Source organism: Tigriopus californicus, chromosome 5 (genome assembly GCF_007210705.1).
Source record: "Tigriopus californicus strain San Diego chromosome 5, Tcal_SD_v2.1, whole genome shotgun sequence".
Lineage (NCBI taxonomy): Eukaryota > Metazoa > Arthropoda > Copepoda > Harpacticoida > Harpacticidae > Tigriopus > Tigriopus californicus.
This window is the reverse complement of record NC_081444.1, coordinates 552610-575475: the sequence shown is the minus strand read 5'-3', so window position 1 is coordinate 575475 and position 22866 is coordinate 552610. Positions and strand designations below refer to the sequence as shown.

Genomic DNA, 22866 nt, shown 5'->3' with positions numbered 1-22866 from the left:
AACCAAATGCCAAATGCCACGAATGTACAAATGAAATGTCCCTCGAATGTTCACAATGATCCCTCTCGGGCTGCGTGTGGAAAGGCCATTGTCAACGTAGACCACCTGAGCCGTGTGAGTGAATGCCATCTCCCAAACACAAGTAAAGGACACCGGTGGAGGAACGAGGTAGTGGGAACATGTGGGATAGCTCACACTTGGAGAAGTAATGCCAAAATCTAAAGATAACCTCGGGGCATTGGACAGAACTTCAGTCTGGGACGATCTGGGATACGTCGAACAATTACCAGTCGGTGAGCAATGGTTAATCTCCCTTAATAACCGGTCCATTATTTCCAATTATGAAAAGGTAGAATTGCTTCTTCGTCATCAAAGGTCTCAATTTTTTGGTGTTACAAGAGCTATGGCAAGGTGACAGGATGCCCCTTTCTTTTGACAATTACCATCTTGAATCAAAGACTCGAGTGGGAAAAAGGTGGGTGGGGAAGGAGTTTTAATAAGCAACTCAATTCCATATACTAGATTCAATGAGGTCTGTGTAATGTCCTATAGTTGCGAGATTCTTGGGATAGTAACACCACAATTTTGTGTTTTATCTGTTTACATTCTACCTAATACACCATTTCAAAACGTCATTGAAGAGTTAGACAAATCAATCACGATAAATGTCGACAAAAGAAAACTGTGTACGTTTGTGGAGACTTCAACGCAGATTTTTTAAAGTCAAATTCGAAATCTGAAAAGCTTAACGACCTCATGCTATCGTTTCAATTATATCACCTTTGATTTCTCTACCTACCCGAATCACTCCTCAATCTTCCACGCAAATTGATAATATTTTTACAAACGTGAAAAATGACATCAAATGTGGAGTCCTACTTTGCGACATCAGTGACCACCTTGGAACGTTTGTGTCTCTTGGAGAGTCCTTGACTGAGCAATTCGATCCCCCGTCAACTAAACGTCGAAACACCAATCACAGGAACATTGAGAAACTTCGAAAACTGTTAGTAGAGACTTGTTGGCACTTGCCATTACAAGATCCTCCTGTTGCTTTTAGTGACTTTCAAACCAAGTTTTCGAATGCATTTGATAGATCTTGTCCAATCAAAACAGACCCAATAAACATGAAAAAGAAGAAGTCAAGCAACCCTTGGATGACACAGGGTCTTCTCAGACAAAGATCTGTAAAACAGAAGCTTTTTGTCGAATACCAAAAACACCCTTCGCTTTCAACCAAACTTGCCCTTTCCAAGTTCTCGAACAAATACACTAGGACAATAAGAGCTGGTAAAGCCAAATATTGGCAAGATTACTTTGACTCAAATTTCAAATATATGCGGAAAGTTTGGCAAGGGGCAAAACGCCTCCTTGGGCGAAACGTTGCCAGAGATAGTGGTCCTTCACAAATAAACGTGGGTTCTGAGGTGATAATAAAAAATGCCAGACTTGCCTCTTCCTTATAACCTTACTTTTCGACAGTTGCAAGTTTGGTTGGTGGACAATCTACCATTACGGCTGATAGCCTCCACTACGTGCCAACTTGACCCAATCAGAGATCTTATTACTTTAAGGTGGTCACTGACTTTCAGATTTTGAACATTATTGAAAAATTGCCACTTAAATCAAGCTCGGGACTTGACGGAATTTCTAACGTGGTCCTGAAGGGGTGAAGGATGGAATTGCTGACCCTCTTACCCACCTAGTCAATATTTCTTTAACAACTGGCTACATTCCGCAAAGTTGGAAATGTGAAAAGATCATTCCACTGTATAAAGCTGGTGATCGCCAAGGCATATCAAACTACAGACCGATTTATTATTCTTTCAACGATCTCTAAGATTCTGGAGAAAGGAGTGGACCAACAGATTTTCACGCCTTGTAACGAAGATCACATGACCACAAACCAATTTGGCTTCCAACCCAATCACTCGACCTCGCATGCCTTACACCATTTTTTGAGACAAATCTTTGAAAATAGCAATAACTTCAAATTCTCTGTGACAATTCTCATTGATGTGAAGAAAGCGTTCGAACCTGTAGACCATGAAAAAAATAAAAATAAGCACTATGGGTTCAGCCAGCATATTTTATCTGGGCTACGAAACTACTTGACGGACCGGGAACAGTGTGTTGAAGTGGACAATCATATTTCTGGGTTTGTACTAATCACCAATGGCCTTCCTCAGGGAAGCATACTAGGCCCACTGTTATTTCTCATATATATATCACCGACCTTCCTGCGGTCACACTGTTTAAAACCACCATGTTTGCCGACAATACAGCCCTTCAATATTTCGGAAACGACCTTGAGGTACTGAAGGTGGAGTGTAATCATTGGTTTGGTAATTTGGCGAAATGGTTTGAATGTAATAGGCTGGAACTGAATCTGAAAAAGACAAAGCTGATGTTGCTGAACACTTCCAGCAGAGGTGTCAATCACGATTTTGAGCTTCGGCATAACGGTCAAATAGTCGAGCAGACCGGGACAGGGTGCAAGGAAGAGTGTATAAAATTCCTTGGGGTGGTTATTGACGATAAGATATCCTGGAAGGATCATGTTTTAGAATTATGTAAAGGCGTAAGGCAGACCTTGTTCACCTTATTTATGTCGAAAAACGGTTTACCCCCAAATATCTGACTAGAATTGTATAATGCTCTCATCAAGAGCAAACTTGAGTAGTGTCTTGAATTTTTAGCCACGCTGCATCAATCAATCAATTGCTTACACTACAGAAGAAGGAATTGAGATTGATAGTTATGACAAAGAGAAAAGCTCACACGGGTGCTTGTTTCAAAAAACTTAATGTTCTCAAGTTACTGACATGGGCATAGCCCAACGGTTAAGCTATGTATTTCGCTGCCAGAAGGACCTCATTCCCAAGAGAGAGTGAGCAATTTCAACTTTAAGAAGCAGAGGGGAGGAATTTTTTATGTATCCTTGCCATTAGTTCGACAAGCCTGGCAACAAAAACTGTCGGACTTCTTTTTTGCCCAAACCTGGAATTTCTTTCACACCGAACATCATATCAAAAGTGACCTACAAATGACACTGGGGCAGTGGACTGGGTTTGTGAGAGAGAAAATAGTTAGCTCTTATTCGACGACATGTACAATGAAACACTGATTTATTTGCCAATGACCCGGGTACCTCGAGTTCGAGTTCGATTACTTTCTAAGGGTGAGCTCTGCCCTTGTTGAGGCCCCTTCATAGGACCAAACTGGTGGAATAATCCCCAACCCGGAAAACCCTCGACGCTGACAAGAAATTTGGGCCCCATGAAAACAAGCCGTTATGGCTTATGGGGATCCATGGTCTCAATCAAATGTATATTGTAACAAATCACCTTCAAACCTTTGGGACCTAAATACATACAAACATACAAAAACATACATAATTCATAATCAAGCGCTAATTAAGTGTGCTCCCAAATTACTTTGAATAGGTTTTGGAATTTTTGAATTTTTGTAATGTTTTTAGGTATGTAAGGTTTCTATGTGGGCCAGAATGTTATAGAGCAATACAATTAAACGTGTTCCCTGTGACTTTCTGAGGTTGCAAAATGCCAAGATGTGCTTGGGTATTTCTGTCAAAACTTTAAAGGGTATTTTTACCACTGTGGCTAACAGTTTACATTTTCAAAGGCATATAACATGACTGGTAAAATGTCGGAAACCTGTTAGTTAGCCTCAAAAAGTAGCTCTGATTTTTCTTCTGTCTAACCAGGGTTGCTTTTTGCTCAACGTTAACTTTTTACTTTACGATGGAAACGGTTGGTGCTTTCACTTTCCAAGTTTTCTGGCAACCTTGAATTTGAATTTAGATTTGATCCCAACACTAATATATTTCCTCTGAAATATTGCATAAAATTCTTGAAAAGCACCACCATTATCTTGACCCCAATCATGACAAAAAAATGTATGAACTCCAGCTCAGTAAACAGTCGCACATAATTTAGCAAATCCGTTGTCTAAAAAAGACAAAAATGCACTCGTTTAAATTAAGTCGTCGTGACTCAAGCTATTCAATTTCATGTCACTGCAGATCGAAGCCATAAGGTGATTTTGCGAAATAAAGCTCCTGATGCGCATGGGTTGACCCTATTGCGGCTATTCCGTCTTTTTAGTTCAAATGTATTCAAATATGTATTATTTAGATCTGCAGTCAAAAGATATTTTGAATGAAAGCTTTCATTATCACAATTGACTAAGACTTTGGCAAAATACACTTTGAAAAAAATATTTTATCCCTTTAGATAAATGAAAGCATGGCATAGGTCCCATCTTTTATACTTGTCGCAATGTATTTTTGCCCTCATTGGATGTTCAATTTTTATCATTGCTGTTGGCATTGAGAAACTATGCTTGTTGTCTTTTGCTTCTTGGCGTCCACTGTTGAGGTACAATTCATGATAATGAATCATGTTTTTTCCAGCGAATAATGTAATAGTGAGTTCACTCTTCGATCTCATTCGCCTACTCTCGGGCTTGTTGATATAGAAATGTGGATGAATGAAACCAAAAGCATGATTGATGGTAATCATTTGTTTATTTCATAAAGATCTTAGTAACACAAAACGGAGATTTTTTTCATATTTTGCGGATTTTAGATTTATTTTTTGTTGCTAGGACTTTCCTTGAAGACACGGCATTTTCGGCATTCTGGGCAATCTTCGCAGAAAACCCAGCTGAAACGGTTTTAAAATGGTTTATGCATGATTTAATAGATGTTATAGGTAGGACTTGGGAAGGAAGTGGGACAAGGATTGACTGGACTAATGGGTATTAGATGGATTATTTTTCAGGCATGGAACTTGACTTCTCCAGCAAAACACGGTGGGGAGCAGGGAAAGGAAGGCGGGCCCTGGGAGATAGGCCAAGAGAAAAAGAGGATTTGCTGAATGAATTCTATATTGATTTTCAGTTTTCATAATTGCTCACCAAAACTCATTCTGCGAACATTCAGCACTTGTATACGGTACATAACGGAGAAAAGGCCGCAATGGCGGCACGGGGTGGTGCGCGTACGGAGGAAGGGGTGTTAGGGTTCAAGATGTATCAAGTCAGCTTTCCCTGGGAGACATTTTGTCGGAAATGGCCAGTCAAGATTGCAGGTTTGGGAAACCATTAGGGTATTCTGGTGTGGTCAACGAGGCATGCCTTATTATTGGGGCCGGCCAATCATCACTCTCAATGGATAGAATCACTAGTTGCAAGTAGGGATGATAGCAGGGCATAACCCGTAACGGCAACCGGACTGGTGATAGGTCCCGAGCTACGTATTAGGTGCGGCTTTCCTAACCATTTGTCCACCGCCAGAGGCTGTGGGGTGGGGGCCGGTTGCATGCTAGCGCGTTCTCATTTGATCACAGCCGCAGGAGAACAGGGTCCAACCTTGTGTGGATAGAGTCGTCACCGCTTTGGGCGACTTCCCTTGAGTACGATTGGTTCCCTCCAGTCAGGAGGAGAGCTCCAACGAGAAGTTCTGGGTATCGCCAAGATTAGTAATACTGAATATGACTGTACAAATCTCTTGGGCGAGCAGAAGAACCTCGTACGATGCCCCCCGAGGACGACCCGACCAATTAGATACCCCAGATGAGGTGATCGGTGTTCCAGGTTGGACACTAGATCATGTGAAAGACATAAGTGGTTGTGGTTGTGTGTGGGTGTGGGTCTGTTTGGGGGTTGGATCCATAGAGAGAGGACTCGACATTGGCCACCATTAAAGCACGCATCGTAAACAGCCGATGCCTGACTACCCTGGTTTGATATCAGGACAGACATTTACATACGTGACATAAAACGAACAAAAAATAGCTTCTCTTTCATTAAGTAGGCATGAAATGGAAACGGAGAAAGAACGACACATAAAGCCTAGCGATTTGGTTCATCTTACTGTAGGTTTGGGGATGGGGGCATGGCAGGGCCGGGGTGAAGGATAGACCGACAAAACGCGGGGAAGCAGAGGGTTGGGGCGCATAAAAAGCCAAGAGTTTTAGAGCAGGTTGGCATGGTGATTAATGACGAAGAAATTGTACTTGATTGTGATTTTTATGAGAGTAATCGTGTTTTTAACTTTTTTTGAATTTTTGTCCTTTTTTCATTCCACGGATAAGAATCAGTTAACTTCTATTGTCCGTAGACAGCAGGCTATTTTGGGGGCGCGACATCTTCTCTTTCTGCGGCGTGGCATGCAAGAAGTGTTGTTTGGTACATGAGTGTTTTGTTTCTTTAATTTGAATATGATGTATGGCGAAAAGTGGATGATGATGATGATGATGATATTTTAATGAAATCATAAAGGAGTCTCTCATTTTTTTGTATCTAGTTTGCATCGACGACGGGGTTTGAGGGAGATATTTGTTTTGTGTTTTAAGGAGAATGACTGGCAAATGAAATGGAATCTATTTAGTACTTTTTGGTTCTGGCTTGCAGCAACATTCAAAAGATATCATTTTTTTCTTGCTCATTACATACATGACGGTAGTAGGTAGGAAGTATCCTCGCTCAAAGCTCTTATTCTGATTTCATGTTTGCAGGTCAGGATTAGTTAACGAATATGCAAATAAAGGATCTTCTGATAAAACTCTCAATTGTGAAATAAAACTCTAGAATTTGATGTTGAAAAGGGTAAAAGGAAGGGAAGAAACTCTGTAGAGTACCGAGAAGGAGGACACACTTTTCGGAATCACGGCAATCATTTTCAAGTTTTTGCTGCGGGCACGATGACATGTCTTCTTCTTGCTCGTTTGTTCAAGGCCGCTCACATCATCATGCATATGAAGATCGTCGGAACATGACTAGAGATGGAACACTTCTAATTTGGAACAGTGTCCAAAAGAACTTTTTGGATGTGGGTGTGAATCATTGAAGATGGAACGCGCCTCTTTCCATAGAGTCGTCCAACGCACTAGCCGTCTTGTCGCTGGATTTCTAGGATCGAGGTGGTCTGTCTGTCTTTCTGGGACGTTAGTTAGGGGGCGTCACTTTGATTTCTTTTGATTTGCAGACAACGGGAGCGTACCAAGTATGTCGGCCGTCGAAGTTTCGCTTAGCTTGAGAGGAGGTGACACATACAACAGTTAGCCAAAGGTGGCAGGACCAGGATTGAACAGGGTGAAAAGGAGCAGGGGCATGTGAAGGAGATGATCCAAATGCTGGGAAGAAAGTGGACTTTGTAGATTGATGTCTTGAGAGGGAGGGAGAGAGAGAGATAGAAAGAAAGAGGTCTTCTTTGTTCCTGGGCGGATGCTTAACAACAACCACTTGGAAGGGCTTGCAAATTCGCCTGAAAAAGGGCCAATCATTCAGTCAGTGTGCTCTCAAATCACGTTTGAGATCCACAAGTCTTACCATGCGTTGATATTTCATGTTTTGGCACTCTCATGGGGAGGGCAACCAAGGTGGAAGGGACCTCGAGCAAATGGTATTATCAGGGGGTCATCAAGATTGTGTGGGAGTCAATGTGCCAGGGATAGATAGTCCAAGGACTTAAAGCTAGTTCTTGTGGCCCCCAACCAGAATCGTGGTTCCGGCAGGAATGGCTGATCCACCCAAAGTGAGTTGACGTGTCCAGCTCGCCGTGATGAGGGAACTCCCATCAGAGCTCGCGCCAGAGCGAGTGGAAGACCGATCATCATCACTCCCAGCTCCACAGCCGATAACATCCACTTCATGGTCATCTGAAATGGAAACAATCAACAGTCAACTAAAACGCATCCATCCACTGTGAAATACACAAATTGCATGTTATTTAACTAAAACAAGGACACAAACGACAAAATATCTCAGCTCTCTGCTATTGAGTATGAGTCTCCTCCTTTAGAATCATCTGAGAAACCCAATGTCAGTATTAAAGATTACTTGAATTAAAAGTAAAGAACGTAAAGGTCAGAGGCCTTAGGCACAATTTCATTGCCTAGCAAGTGCTGCCCTCTTCTCTCGATGTGGTGACTCTTCTTCAGTTCCTCAATGGTGACCGCGTAGAGTTCTCGGTAACAGGCGGCGTGGGCTCCAAAATCATTGAGCTCAGTTCAAGTCCATCCGGCAATGGAACCGAGCTGGCTGATTGGCTAATCGGCTGGCTGGCTGGCTGGCTGGGTGGCTGGCTGGCTAGCTGGCTGGCTAGCTGGCTGGCTGGGTGGCCAGCTGGATAGCTAGCCCAGCCCTAGCCCTGGCTCCTTTCTGTTGGAGAGTGCCGCCTCAGGCCTAAAGACCCAGGGCGAAAATGTCGGTGAACCTGGTCGGGTGGAATCCACTCACGTGGAGCAGCTACATGACACAAAGACGTCAAATATAAAGGCGAGCGGCATGAGTTCCACGCCTTCAAAGCTGCTTGTTGAGGGCCGACAGCTGACAGTGGATCAGGCGATTGCTGTCAAATCCCCCACATCCCCTACCCTTGCGACCTCTAGCGGAACTTTCAATCTTCGATCGACATTTCCCTTATCACGAATTCTGTCACGTGAGAGGCATGCCTTGCAGGTGAGTGCATTCTAATCACATGATATCCTATTCAATTTTCATAATTCTCGGGATTTTTACCATCGCTAATGGCTAGTCAAAAGAGAAACTCAGTCCAATGGTGGTTGTCAAAAAATGTTCAATGGATAATTCCAAGATCGACTTGGTATTTTTCGGCATCTCAATGCCAACACCTGAAAGTACATTGCTGATAATAGCTTGACGAGCAATAAAAGAACAGGTTTGAAGAATGCATTACTTATTCATAGGCGGAAGAGTTGAAGCCAAGCGATAAATGCTCCATACGTCGTGGCCATGATGGCACCAGATGGTCAATCACATCGGCGATAACCTTTCCACAGCTCCTTATTTTCGTTGCAGCGAGATCACCTAGCAAAATTCCCCTAATTCTCCCCATTCATGATTCAAGAGCATTCCGGAAAAGAGTTTGTTTGACACCCAAAATTTAGGATTTGAATGTTTAACATTGACACTTTTCAAATTCTTATTTCTATTTCCATTGATGTGTAAGATGCAATACCGTCGTAATAATCGTGCCAACTCATCAGAATCGGTCGGACGAAGTAGCAGATCCTTTGAGCCATATTGCACTCCTCCTGTTGTTTGTTACCCTGTAGGGACAGCAGGAAAGAAAGTTTGACAAGTTTTCAAGCTATGATACCCCCTGACCTCAGAGAAGGCAGTGAACAACGAATCAGCCAAATGTTCAGTAACAGTATAGTACCCAATGGTACGAACCACATCTCTGGTCGAATCAAGAATCACTGTCAGGACCACTGACGCTTCAACCGTCATTTGAACCGCGCAGACTATTGCTTCCCAAGCCTCCATACTGAATGAATCTCGATTCCTATGCAGGCCGACTGGGCTATGGGCCGCTATCAACCCATCATGACTACCTCACTAACTGACTGACTGACTCACTGACTCACTCACTCTGGTACTCTGAGTTGGAGCTGAGGGATATGGGAAACATGGCTCAGGGATGGAAGAGTCCAATCTGGTCACATTTGGGGGAGGCAGGACACGCAATAGCTCTAGCTCCAGAACAGAGTATTTTGTCGCTGTACGTTCCACCAATTCATTCCAGAAATGATGCTGACACAGCAACATGTTCCATACAACAGCGATGAGAGCAATGACCGGCCTCCCTAAGCGAGGCTGAGATCTGTCAAACTCAAATGGAATCCGTTGTGGTAACAAGTGTACGATACAAACGCTTTCAAGGTAACCTCTAAGTGTTCAATTCGTCTAAACGAGACCTACTTTCAACTAGACCCTAATGACGACGAAACACCTGAACAAAATGGATGATCATAGTCAATGCATAGAATGTGTGTTCAAGGAATGATGTGTCTGACGAGGGTGCTGTACACGCAGACATCTTTTATGGAATTCAAAGAGGTGAGAGGAAAAATTACGACGCAATTTCTTTCCACCAGGCGCTTGAAAAGGGTTGAAGATACACATTCACCACCACCACCTCCCTTGCTCGCTAGCTAGCAAGCAAGTCAGTCAGTCAGGCAGCCAAGACTTGGGACAATGCTTGAAGTGATCGTAGGGAAGACATGGTAGGGCATAAATAGAGTGTGAGCAGCACAATAGAGACGACAAATCGCTGGCCAAACAACCAGTTGGCCAATGATCCAGAGGGAAAACAAAATTAGTTACCACTCCAACTCAGCTTGTTTTCTGTCATCTCATCATTTCAAATGGGCAATATGAAATTGAGCTTTGAGAGGATTGCAGACTGTCACATCCTTCGAATAGCAAATAGAATGAGCAGAAACGTTCCCCGCAACGAAATCAAGGCATGACCAAAGAATTAGCAAAGGGTTTCGGGGATCTTGTCATGAATGATGGCCAAAACTAAAAACCCATGAAATTGAAATTTAGATAAAGTGATCTCAAGACTCTTTCCCATTAGGGATACAACGAGCTCCAACAAAAAACCGCCTCTTTCACAATTTCCACCGACTCGAATATTGATATTCAAGAGCAAGATCCAAACCTCCTGGCATGATTAATGATCACCTTGCAGACGCAGAAAAATCTTGGGAACGACAGGAAATTGCTTTGTTCTCGGCCAAGCCCTGTTCAAAATAATCCACCACCTCCATTCAAATTCAAAAAAGAAGCAAAAACGCATGCCCCCACTTGCTTTTTTTTAAACCAAAGCAGGTGTCCTGACTATCATTTTGTTCAGTTTCTTTGAGAGAATCGGCATGAAAAGATTAACATCAACGCCATTTCAGTGGGATTTCGAGAAGGAAAGAAGGTGGCATTGGTTTGCTCTCGCTCTTCTCCGCGACTTTGTTCACTTGGATTGCCACACAGGCATGGAAAAAAAATCATTCGATACTCTTCTTTCTCTTTGAGCTCATTCAAGTGCAGCAATAACAATGGCTTTCTCAGCTATGGTAGTGAAGGAGAAGGTCTTTGCTTTGCTAAACATTTGGGAACACCATTTACAGGGTGCCCCTTCAAACCAAGTCAATAATGGCGAGATTGGAAGTCACCACCCGAACTGTCCTTCCCTGTTAAGGATCAACGCCATTTCCGCCAAAAATCCCTAGCCACCCTGAATTGAAGCTAGAAAGCCGGGGTACTCAACGATCCCATGCAAGGAACACGTGCTCCCCTTGGGACAATTTGAGAGGGAAAGATTTACGCATTCGATTTTCTCTATCCCCTCTCTTTCCTTCGCCTTGCTTTGCCACCAGGGTCCTTTCTATGTTCCACTTTCCCTCGAGAGCCAACTACCAACTTGAGGAAACCAAGAAAACAGTTCAAAAATGTTTCACAATTCCACGACCGACCATCACAGAGAGTTCCAGTAAAAAGTCTGATTCACGATTCAGTCAAACAAACAGAGAAGAAACAAAACAGTAAACATCCATGATTGACGAACAGCCGCTGTTTCCATTATCCACGCGACACTGGAATCCATAGCACGAGAAAGCAAGCAACCATTATGTCGAAAGGGTTGCATAAAAGCCTAACTTATTTGTCAAACGATCCTCGATGAGCCGGATTTAGCCACAAACAATAAAAGTATTGTGTGTATCGCTATGCGATAAAATATGAGTAGGCACAAGCATTAGTCAAGGGTGGAGACGAAAGAATAGAAAGTATCAGCTTTTGAGAAATCTGAGATGCTCGTCGTAAGCGATTCTGGAATTCCCCCCTTTGACAAATGAAACAACAGATCAGCGCCCATGAATAATTTTGGCATTTTCCTCCTGCCCCCCTGAGATGTGCCTCTAGAGGTGCTGCGAACTTGGAAAGTGCTCACGTTGCTCCAATTGGCCGCGTTGTGACTCGCAACTCTCTGTCTCTCCCTCCGGATTATGTGTAAAACGAAAGTAGCTCAGACCTGGGTTGCTTGAGGGCCAAAGTGCAATAATTAGCACCTGGAGTGGGATAGCCAGATGATTAGAACTATAGGTCATTGAGGTTTTGAGGGAACGGTGTGCATGTGTGTGTAAGCCCAATAGTGTTGGTGATGGCTTATTATTGCTCTCGTCTCTCATCGTGCCGCACCCAATAGAGAAACAGAGCAAAACACCGCGCCATTAGTGACCAAACGCGATTCGATTGAAGTATCTTCCTCTGACATTTTAAACACGAGACTTTGAGGAGAGCAGTTGTTGCAGTTACATCAGAGCAGGCCTAGCTAAACGAACGAACTACATTCGGCTGTTGTCAGGCATGAAAAGCAAACTAGTAGGCACTCCACGCTATGCAAGCAAACTAGCAAAGCTAGCTAGCCAGCCAGCCAGCCAGTAGGCAAGCATGTGTGTTTCAACAGATCCTAAGTAAAACATAGCATGTCTAGATCCCACCTTCAGATACACATCATCTTAGCAACGACAGGACCAAAGGCAAAATAGAGGCTCATTTGGGGCACGCACCCACGCACCCACACACACTACACATGGGACACCTTGAAGGCACTTCTTTTTAAGGTTACAGTTGTTACACTTCGTCGACGCAATCATCAGTAATAGCTGTTGTGGTCACGTGAGAATGTGTGTTGATATGCGCAACAAAGGATCATAGCTCTCAAGCCTCTCGACCAAAAAAAGCAGATCAGCACCAATTATTGAGCTTTTCGTTATTGCTATTGAAAAACCCAGGCGGATCTAAGCGCGGACTTGCACAAAAAGTTTCTCCGCCTTTCTTTACTTACTTTGGTAAAACCCCTCTGGGGTAAACGTCAAATCGGATCAAAATCAAGTTCATTGGTAGGGGCCACACGTGTGTCAATTTCAAGCCTTTGATGATAAGACCGTATGTGATAGAAACCAGTCAAACAGTGCTCGTGCAAATGAAAGCCCTGCCCTGATCTTATGAATTTGATCTTGGAATCGTTCAAAGTTATCTTCATACCAAATTTCAAGTTTTGCTCCAGGGCTCATGGTAATCAACCAAACAATTGGCCAAAAGTGATATTTGTTGGTCCATTGTTCAAGAAGCAGCTTCATTCATCCGCCAAATGATTTTTTGACAGAAGTCAATCACCTAATAATACCTCGAATCCCACGACTTCAGAGAAGATTTGTACAATGTACACGTCGAACAATACACCATGTCTATGCACACAAGTGTTTAGAGCAACAACGTGGTGAATTCACCCGATTAAGTCTGGCTTGCAAAGGTTATCGACTCTTCATCTATCTTCTAGCCCGATGAATGCCGAAATCATCCAACTCTAAAGACTTCTAGATTTCGTGTTCAGGCATCTCTCATATCTATCGCAAAAGAAGGAAGAGTTCAAATTAACTTTTACTCCTTGGCAAGGTCAAGAGAGTCATTCAGGGATGTCGGAAACTGAACAACGTCATCGCAATCATTGGCAGGGTCTTCGCTTGTCGGCCATGGAAAAAGAAAAAGTCGGGTTCTTCTTTAGCGGAGTGGAAGCTACTCTCTCCTCTCTAAGATTGTCAACAAGCCAACGTGATCATGACAAGTGACAGCCGCAATTGGCGGGAATAAATATTTCTCGTTTTATTTATTCCTCCTAAAGGACCATCATCCACTTTCGAGCTCACGAGGTTGACTACTTTAGTTCACCTCACTGTTCTTCGAGCTCATGAGCCTCAAAGCAGCATGGTTGAAGTTAAAGTAGTGCTGATGGTGGTGGTGGTGGTAGTAGTAGTAGTAGTATTAGTAGTCGTAGATGTAGTAGTAGTAGAACCGTAGGAGAGGCACTCCACCAACCAAAGAAGACAGAGTTCTCTCCTCTCAAGACCCTCTCATTAGCCATCATTATGGAAGCAAAAAGCAGAGGGTAACAATGAACCTCTTCGCTTCGCTTCCAGCGTTGAATAAGATCGTGAAATTACAAATCAGTTATATTTTTTGTGTCAAGCCATTTTTCATGTGGAAAAACAGCTTTGAAAACAAGTTCTTCGAGGATCAGTTCTAAATAATTTGAACCTTGAGTGTTTCCACACAACCAAACTGCGACGAGGGATTTAATTGTTCACAAAACCTAAAGGAGATGACGAAGACGTCGACATGACATTGAACGCCGTGTTTATACAACCTTCCTCAAAAAATCGGAGATCAATGGCCTGCAGACAAAACATGGGTCTCGCTAGACAGACTTTTAATGATGTCTGCGTGCATTCCCAACCATTTGTGGTTTTTTCAACAGGTCTGAACAATGGGATCTGCCTTGAATCTTTTTTGTAGCCAAACCCGATCATGGACAACGTGAACACACCCACAGATGCCACAATCAATCACTTGCTCTATTACCCAGATTTCCTCTGGACCATGCTAGGTGAAGTAATTCTAAAATGCTGAACAACGAAAGGGATACACTGGCTTGGCGGGGGTATTCAAAAAATTGGTGAAGAATATCTCATATACAGATGCATCTTTATGTAATAAAGCCCTTCTCGAAGTTACGAGGCATGTGGATTCTTGCCTATGTCAGCCACATGTCAGGGATGCAACCACCACTTCGCAGTTGGGGGTGGGGGCAATAGTGACAGCTGCCAGAATTGAAGACCCCAGACAACCAATCCCTGCTCCTTCTCCCTCTAGTCTTCTGGCGTGTGTACTTCACTTTTCCTTCAAACCCGTCGATCTACCTTGAATTAAGCAAGCACCGCTCAAGGTAGATGATACATACTAGTACAGCAGGTAATTGGACATTGAACGGGTGGTGGGTGCGAGAAATGTAGTAAGTCTCTGATAAATGTGGGTAGACTTGAAGGTGAATCAAGTTGGGTTTTGGACGAAGGGGGAATCCAGTTTGAAATGTAGAGAAGGAAGCAAGTGCTCAAGATCGAACAGTTTGAGAGCTTGCGTAGTAGTTTCATCTATCGAGAGACGAAGGCACAAACATGGGCCATTCTGACGCAGTACAACATGAACAATTCGTTGTTATTCAGGCATATGGTTTGAAGAGAACAAGAACTGTCAGTAACCTTCATCTCTTGATACATTTGGGTATTCCAGGAGCGTTCTCCTTGCTGCAATGTCTCGGACAAATCAACGAACCAGAAGAAGGTGACTACAACGATCTTTTCAAACGACGTTCACCTTTTGCTTTGCCATATTACTTAGTTGACACCGTTGACCCTGACGGGTGGGAATGAATCTCAGTGAAATTAATTATGACTGCGAGATCTCAGGTGCAATAACGTTACGCTGAGAAGCAGCATGCACCTTGCAAGCTACAATTTACAAAGAACTTGTCCTAATCCTACCAATCAGCTTAACCATCGCCATTGATAAGAAAGCGGAAACTTATTCCATTCAGAAGATTGTTGTTAAGCATGGCTACTTGCGCAAAGAGGATTTCACTTCATATTCCGAAGATCCTCCCTGTATGTACACTTCAGCGACTCGTTCGTGGTGTTTCCATCACGTAGTATCTTCTCGCTCACGGCACCGCCTTTACCCTTCTCAAATAAACAATTTACGTGATGCCAATATGGTTTAGTGCATTTCAACCTTCCTCAACCAACAACGGCGACACATATCCAGTACTCACTCAGTTCAAGGGGAAGGGAGGCTAGCCATCAATGTGCAGACCACGTGGAACTCACAGACCAACGAAGAAGGGAGAAAATCCAGAAGATGACGTAACGGCACACCCTCGTTCATTCCTCCTGCACGTCATGGTGTGTTGGTATAATTTTAAAAGGGTTTTCGTTCGTCAGAGAAACCCCCCTTCACTTGACACAAAACAGCTGATCATCCTGCCATTCTTTCTTGGATTTAGTTACTCAAAAGCTGAGTGTAATCTTCAGGGCTGGATTTCCCATCTCTGCAAAATCGTTTCGGGTCGTTCACCTCTCGATGTATTCTCCTCGCCTCTTTCTCAGCAAGAGGAAACAAACCATTGAAATCCAGCCATTGGGAGACAGCGAGCGAGGCTGAGGGGGGCTTGGAAGCCATAGTGGTGCTACAGATGATGATGATGACGGCCATGGTAGTGGTGGTTCATCCTCCTTCTCCTTCGCTGATCCTGACAGGAGGAGAGGGCGAGAAAGTCAGCCCTTATGAGGGAATCATTCAACTCGATTCACCACCAACGTGTTGTCCCACCGAACAAGAAGAAGCGTTTCCGACCGTCCGACGGGCAGACCGACCGGCCCGGAGAAGACGGAAAGGCTGCGCTTCATTGAAATCCTGCTACGCAATAGTTTTTTGTTGCGAAAACAAGCATGGAAGTCGTCGAGGGTTGGGAATTTACCTTCAGGCAGCCAGGCGGACCGACGGACACCTTGATAACCAGGTGGGAGAGAATCAGCTGACTCGGCCAAATGGTTATTGAGCGGGAATACTGTACTGTGCGTTGCCCGTTTTCCTTATTTGCCATCCAAGACAGTTTCAGGGAGCATTCCGACTGTTTGGAATACTTGTGTTCAATGCCCTCTTCCTCCTCTCCTCCTCTTTGTTCAGTCTAGATTCAAGGCACACTGCCAAGAATAATTATTGGGATCAATAAGACAGTGACCTCAAAATCGGGATATACATACAAAAATTGATATGCTTTAGCATACATGAAATGAACAAAGGACTATTGATCTCTGCCGTACCACAATTTTAATCATTTGTTGACGTGCTGAGGATTCATTTTCAACCCCTTCAGTAAATGTCTATACACCTCTGTTTGTCACATTTTATCCCTGTTGGAATGACCATGTGCCGGGTATTTGCTTGGCATTATTTTGATTGCGGGTAAATTGCCTTACTTCGACACTGCTTTTATTCGTTGTTCTGAACGGTAAATCTAACGTGGAGAGAGACATTTTGAAAATTACTCATCCTCAGTACATACTTTCTTTCTATGAGACGGCGGAAAAATGGGGTTCCTCTTGTTGCAAGCCCGGTAATTAATCAGTCTTCAAGAAACTGAAATTATCCCCGATTTGTTACACCCCGACAACAGCCTCGAGAATCATATTCCATTAATCTTAGCCTAAGTTCCCAAAAATAATGTTAACGACATGCAGTTTGCCACTAACAAAGGAGGGAAGACGAGAACAAGGATCGCCTTGCACGAAAACATGAAGCTCAAACTAGTTCAAGTTTGAATGCTAAAAACACGTTATTGTGTTCGAACTAGCTCAATGCTGCCTTCCAATTCTGTGACTGTTTCCTCTTTTAGTCTTACTTCTCCCCTTTACCCTCTATGACTTAAAAGTCCAGATCAGACGTCTAGACGGACACGAAAAAAAGGCCATTTCGGCGATAGAGTTGAAATAGGAGGAATCAAACAACGCTTCTTTGGTCCACGAGAACCAGACAGATTTGCTGGCTATCAACTGGTCATTTTGGTGACCTCACATTCAGACATGAAGTGATCAATAGACCTTCACAAGTTACGATACACGAATATACAGGTAGGTTGACCCCTCAGTACCCGAGCAGAAAAGTAGTTGTTTCAACCCAGGAAGAGCAACAAGGACCGAATACAGTGAAGGGCAGGAAATGCGTTCTAATCACAATGGGCTTTGTTCTCTTCACTTGGGAAGAAGTAAGAAGCAGACAGGCAAATTCTTCAGGGAAATTACTCAATAGGCCTTCCTAATCAAACAAAGTTGAGAACTCAAAGTTGAGCAGAATGAAGATGTCAAAGTCGATGTTATCTATCGAATCTGTTCACAATGAGCGTAAGATAAAGGAAAATGCTTGACAGACGCCTCCTCTCATCCGGTTTGAAAAATCTTTAGGCAAGTGCATCCGGAGTGCATTCAATCGTAGGCCACAATGTGTTGAGAAGCACACCCATATGCTTACCATTCGACCCAGAAATATTGCTATTCAGTACAAGGAATTTGGTCTCGTGTGGAAAGAGTAATGTGCATAAAAGACACAGATCACAACGGTCTCAAGGTGAAAGGGCAATTCAACAATGTCCACATCGTTCACTTGCCGCCAACGTTGATAAAACAATCATCAAAACTCTTAGGAGATGAACTAAAACTTAGTTCCAGGATGCTCTTTCAAATTCCCGAAGAGGTTGGAGAAGTTACTTATTCCCTAGCAACGCCCTTACGAATTCAGAGCGACGTCATGTGTCCCTCAATTGCAGGGCAAAAATGTTAAAACGGGGATCATGACGGCCAACGAGCAATCGGCCTCGCATTATGTATCCCATCAATGAATTTGCGTAGCAAGCTATTGGACAAGCAGGAAGACAGTGCCAAACCTCCCTTTGCAAAGTCTCTTTCGAGGAATCACCCAATTCATGATGCCGTCTTCAAGCGCTGGCCCTAGTCACTTTTTGTGTGGCTCTTGCTCATCCGCACAGAGCCTACGACCCGAGTCTTACTGATTGAAATCGTCTTAGTACGGACAGACGGACATGCGTTCTAGAGTCTTGGCCAGTTTTTATGTTGTTGATCATGGACCGTGTTTTAATGACAACATGTCGGCAGCGGTCTTCAAGATTCTTTACAACGAGGTGAAGAATCCAGTTTTTAGAGGGTTCCATCAGCAGCGAGTCAGGCCTAGATCGAGGTAGACGAAGATACGACAAAGCTCTCACTTCAAACACACCTGCACCAAGTCGCTTCTTGAACGTATCGCTCACGTGTTCGTAGCTACTGAAGTGTATGTAAGTCCACTTGTACTGGACCACTCGACCGCAGTCATATCGTACACATTGAACACGAGACCATCGATGATCTTGTGAGGAATGCATCAAAACAGGAAAGGTTGCAGGGGTCTTACCTGATTCAGAGTTGAAGCCCCGGATCGATGATCCCGTGGAGGAATTTGAACTTTCCGACAATGATCTCCGTTTGTGGATCGCATCCATTTGGCCAGCTAGAAGTTCCAGGCGGCGTCGCAGGTACCGTTGTTCACGAATCAAGTTTTCCCGGCTGGAGCCAACCTTGCGGTCCTTGTCTTCCAGGGTCTATGAATGAAACATGCTCATCAGTCAAACCAATGAAGGACTCACATTTAAAGTGGGACTTACTCGGATAAAATGTTTGGCTTTGTTTAGCAACCCTAATGTGGTATGGCGAGAACTATCAGCTCCCAAAGGAACAATATCCTTCAGTTTCTCCAGGCAGTTTCTCAAATGAGCACGGCGGTTCTTTTCCAACTCGTTATGGGTGGACCTAGAATTATTCAAAAATATGCTTAGAAACACCTTGATCGCTTGCCATTCGATTCAGATCTTTGTACAAAATACACCTGACCCCACAAAAGCCTATTCAAAGTATTATTGAAGGGCCTGCAGTATTACTGAGGTTCATCAAGAGACAAAAGTCACGACCAAATGTTTCGAGTAATATACGCACTCGTCGTTGCCATAATCAAATTAGCTGGAGATAATTCAAGCTCGAAAATTATAGCAAAGGAGGACACTTAAAAGTCATGTCGTCAACTTTTCTCACAATTCTGGGAAATCCCTCCCCTCCCCCTAAAAAACCTGTTCAGTGTCCGGGCGATTAGATCGAAACAGGACTTCCAGGAAGAAGTATTGCTTAATCTATGAGAGCCTTCATGAGACTAAGATCGCTTGTTTTCTACATCAAAAGGTCATTGATTTCATCAAAAGGTGAAAAAAATCAACAAAAAATCACTGTGTCTGCAAGTTTCCCGGAAATATCGTGCCATAGTTCCATATAGACAGCATAAAAAATACTCAAAGAATGCGTCTGATGCTCTAGATATGAAGGCATTTTTTCCCGGTCTGGGAAACGATGACCCCACTGATCAAGAGTGAAACGTCAAAATAAGTCAGATTTCCCAGGCGCCAGATCCACAGTCCGATTCGGACGTTCTGAGTTGCTCGTCATCAAGCAAGGGAAGCACTAGGGGGAGCAGAGAAGTAGCACATGTGGTGTTGGCGTAATTTTGGCGCACACACACAAATCTTAAAATAGTGCGTAATTGGACGACAAGGGGAGGAGGGGAAGAACGAAACTCAATACTGGTGGTAACGGGGTTGATTTCTACCGGGCAAAGAAGACGCTCTACGCCTTGACGGCTCCTACAAAGTCGACGCAGACGGACGCAGCCCCTTCCAAATACACATAATTGTTGGTTCCATCATTGGCCAGCACTAAGCCTTCGACCACTAGACTAAAGAGCCATCCATCCCTTGTCTCTGTGAGCATGGCTGAGGAGGGTGGCAATTTTTCCAAAATTGGTCTTGTGTGCTATAACAACGCCAAAGTTCGTTCATCTCATTGGCCCCTCATCAAGTGCTCTGAGTGTGCGAAGGTTTGGAACTGTTTCACTCTTTTCGAACAAAGCAACCGCGTAGACTCTTGGTAGCTTCTATGGCCTGAACTGCCCGAGTTGAAGCAGCCCAGGCCTCGAAGTTTGACAGAAGTGCTAGTACCCAGGCCATCCATGATCCAGACAAGGGGCAAAATGAAGTACGACATGACTGACAAAGTGCATGAGAGAATTGGGGGTTTGCGGGTGGAACACGGGGTGAATGGTAGTGATCTTGATGATGATGCTGTACATACCTGCTTCCCTGGTGGGGCTTTCTGTTGCTTGTGGATCGACTCCCACCCGAGCTGGAGGTGGAGCTATTGCTACTATTTGAATTCAGTCGAGGACGTGTTAGATGGCTTAAGGGTAAAGGACCATGGCTTTTGGGACTCAAAACCGATTTCACTGGAGCTGATCGGGCCAGCCCGACTCCAGTGGATGAGGCGAACCCGCCATCGAACAGGTCATGGTCTCCCATGCTTCCCGGAATGGCGATCCCCGTCCCCGAAGATGGAGGAGGAGCTGAGGCAGCATAGCCATGTTCGGTTTCTGCAATGGTAAACAATGTTACCACCAATGCTTGTCTACTCACATGTGTTATCTTGTGATAACTTGTGAAAAGGCGCATGGCCCTGTCCCCACTTTCAAGCCAAAAATCAAAGTTGATTGACATTTTGCAAGCAACCACATCGGAATGTAGGAGTGCCTGATGAGATGGAACGTCCTTCTCATCAAACACCACTAAGCCAATACAAGGATGGTACGCAATACCCTTGGGCTGGAAACACCCCCCACCCAACAGAGGGACGGGGTGGGCTTACCTCGTTCTTGGCGTTCCAGGAAGGCAGCAGCTTGCAAAAGATCAGCGATGCTCATGATTTGATCCAAGAATTAGCAATAATGGTTTGAGGACACACAGCACTAAGAAACTTCAACGTGAAGGCAGGGGTTGAATTTGTACTAAATCGGAGGTTTGTTTCCCGGAGTAAAAATGGCCTCTCTCAGATTTCACACAAACGCTGACGATTAAACACTGTTAATCCTTTGAGTGTGGGCTTTAGTGCATCAATCACAAGACAAAAGTGTTGGGATTCGCAAACTTTTGTCTTTTTGAAAAAATATTCACTCAAAATGACGACCAGAAGAAATGGAGATGATAATGATGATGATGATGATGGAGCAGGATGGATGATGAAGAAGAAAAAGAAGGCGGAAATCGAGATCAAGAAGGCGACAGATAGAGAGGGGAAATGGGGGTAGTGATGCTGACGGTTTGTTTTTTTTTATGCAGAAAAAGATGTTCTTTTTTCTACAGGGGAAGAATTTGGGATGGTGGCCAATGAAAGGAGGAGCGTGTATTTAATGTCACAGGAGACAGACTGACTGAGAGACAAGTTGCAGCACAAGGGATCTGAACGAGTGTGCTCCCCAAACAGGCTACATTCAATCCCTCCCTCCACTTATCAAAGCCGGCCCGCTCCCAAGCAACTACCAAGCATGGGATCTGCTCACGCTCGTCAATGTTTGAAGCATCGAGCTGAGCAGACGTACTCGTGCTCATCCATGTTGGAAAGGCGCGTTGGCCGAGGCCCACTGGGGCTACTTGGGCTGGTTGACGTTTCGTACGTCCCCATTAACAATTCTGGAGGGACTTGGAATGGGACAAAGTGCACTGGACCAATCATAATCCAGACAGACCCTCGGTCCCCTTGTCCCTGGCAATAGCCCTTGAAAGCAGAAGTAAATTCAGCCATTGATGAATATATCACCAAGCCAATAAGCTTGTTTGGTTAATGAACAGGATTTTACGTTATCGAATCCGTCATCCAGCTTATCTGTTATTTCAGGTGACACCATTCACAAATGAATGCCGTTCAGGCACTGGCCTTTTGGGCTTTATCAGACACACATTTTGGGGGCCCTACAAACGGTCAAATATGTCTTAGGCTTAACCAAATGAAAATGATTGATTTTCTTTCCAATCTCCAAACTTTTTCAAAAGCCAACAGTACATGCCTTAACCAAACTCCGTCTGAGATGGCGAGGCATGTTCATGACAAGTTTGCTCATTCCTTCACCTCTCACTTACATCAAAGTCCTGGCATGAGTATTCGATTTGAGCAGCCCCTAGAGGGAAACCCGTTTGGCACTAACGATATAGCAATTTAGCTGTCGCCAAAATATTTAAAGGCAAAAGATGTTCATACATCATCATGCTCCAAGACTGATCATGATTTTCCCCGTAGAGTTTAAACTGCCTTCGCAATGACTCATAGTCACCCTGGAATAGATTTGGCCCCAAAAAGTGTTCCAAGAGGAGCTGGCCGGGATTCTGACACGAGTTCGTTTTCGGCGCGGTCCGATCTCCTTCAATAGCGGGTAAAAAAAGGTCTGGAAGAAAGGGCTCTAGCCCCTCTAGCCGCCAAAGCCCGCCCGAGAATGAAGTCACTGAGCGAGCGAACGAGCGGGCAAGCGAGGGGAAAACGAGAGTGAGGGGAAGGAAACAAGGGGCTGGGCTTTTACAGCGGGAATATCTCGATCGATATGATACGTCAAAGTGGGATCGATAGCAGTTTAATATTGTTCATGCTCTTTAAGAGCCCTAGCATTGTATTTCGCCGTGAAGAGTGAGCACACTGATATGGGCTGTTAGGAATAACTAATTGACTA

The 22866-nt window shown here is 44.0% G+C and overlaps 1 protein-coding gene across 1 annotated transcript; it reads right to left on the bottom strand.

Moving 5' to 3' along the window:
* Positions 1 to 4893: 4893 nt before the first annotated feature.
* LOC131880194 (max-interacting protein 1-like) lies at positions 4894 to 21222 on the bottom strand (the record flags this gene model as incomplete). The annotated part of the gene is given in 6 exon segments (XM_059226742.1): positions 4894 to 7291; positions 7357 to 7685; positions 18691 to 18877; positions 18941 to 19085; positions 20451 to 20745; positions 21018 to 21222. Coding segments are annotated over 5 exon segments (867 nt in total). The 3' UTR covers positions 4894 to 7291; positions 7357 to 7500.
* Positions 21223 to 22866: the final 1644 nt, after the last annotated feature.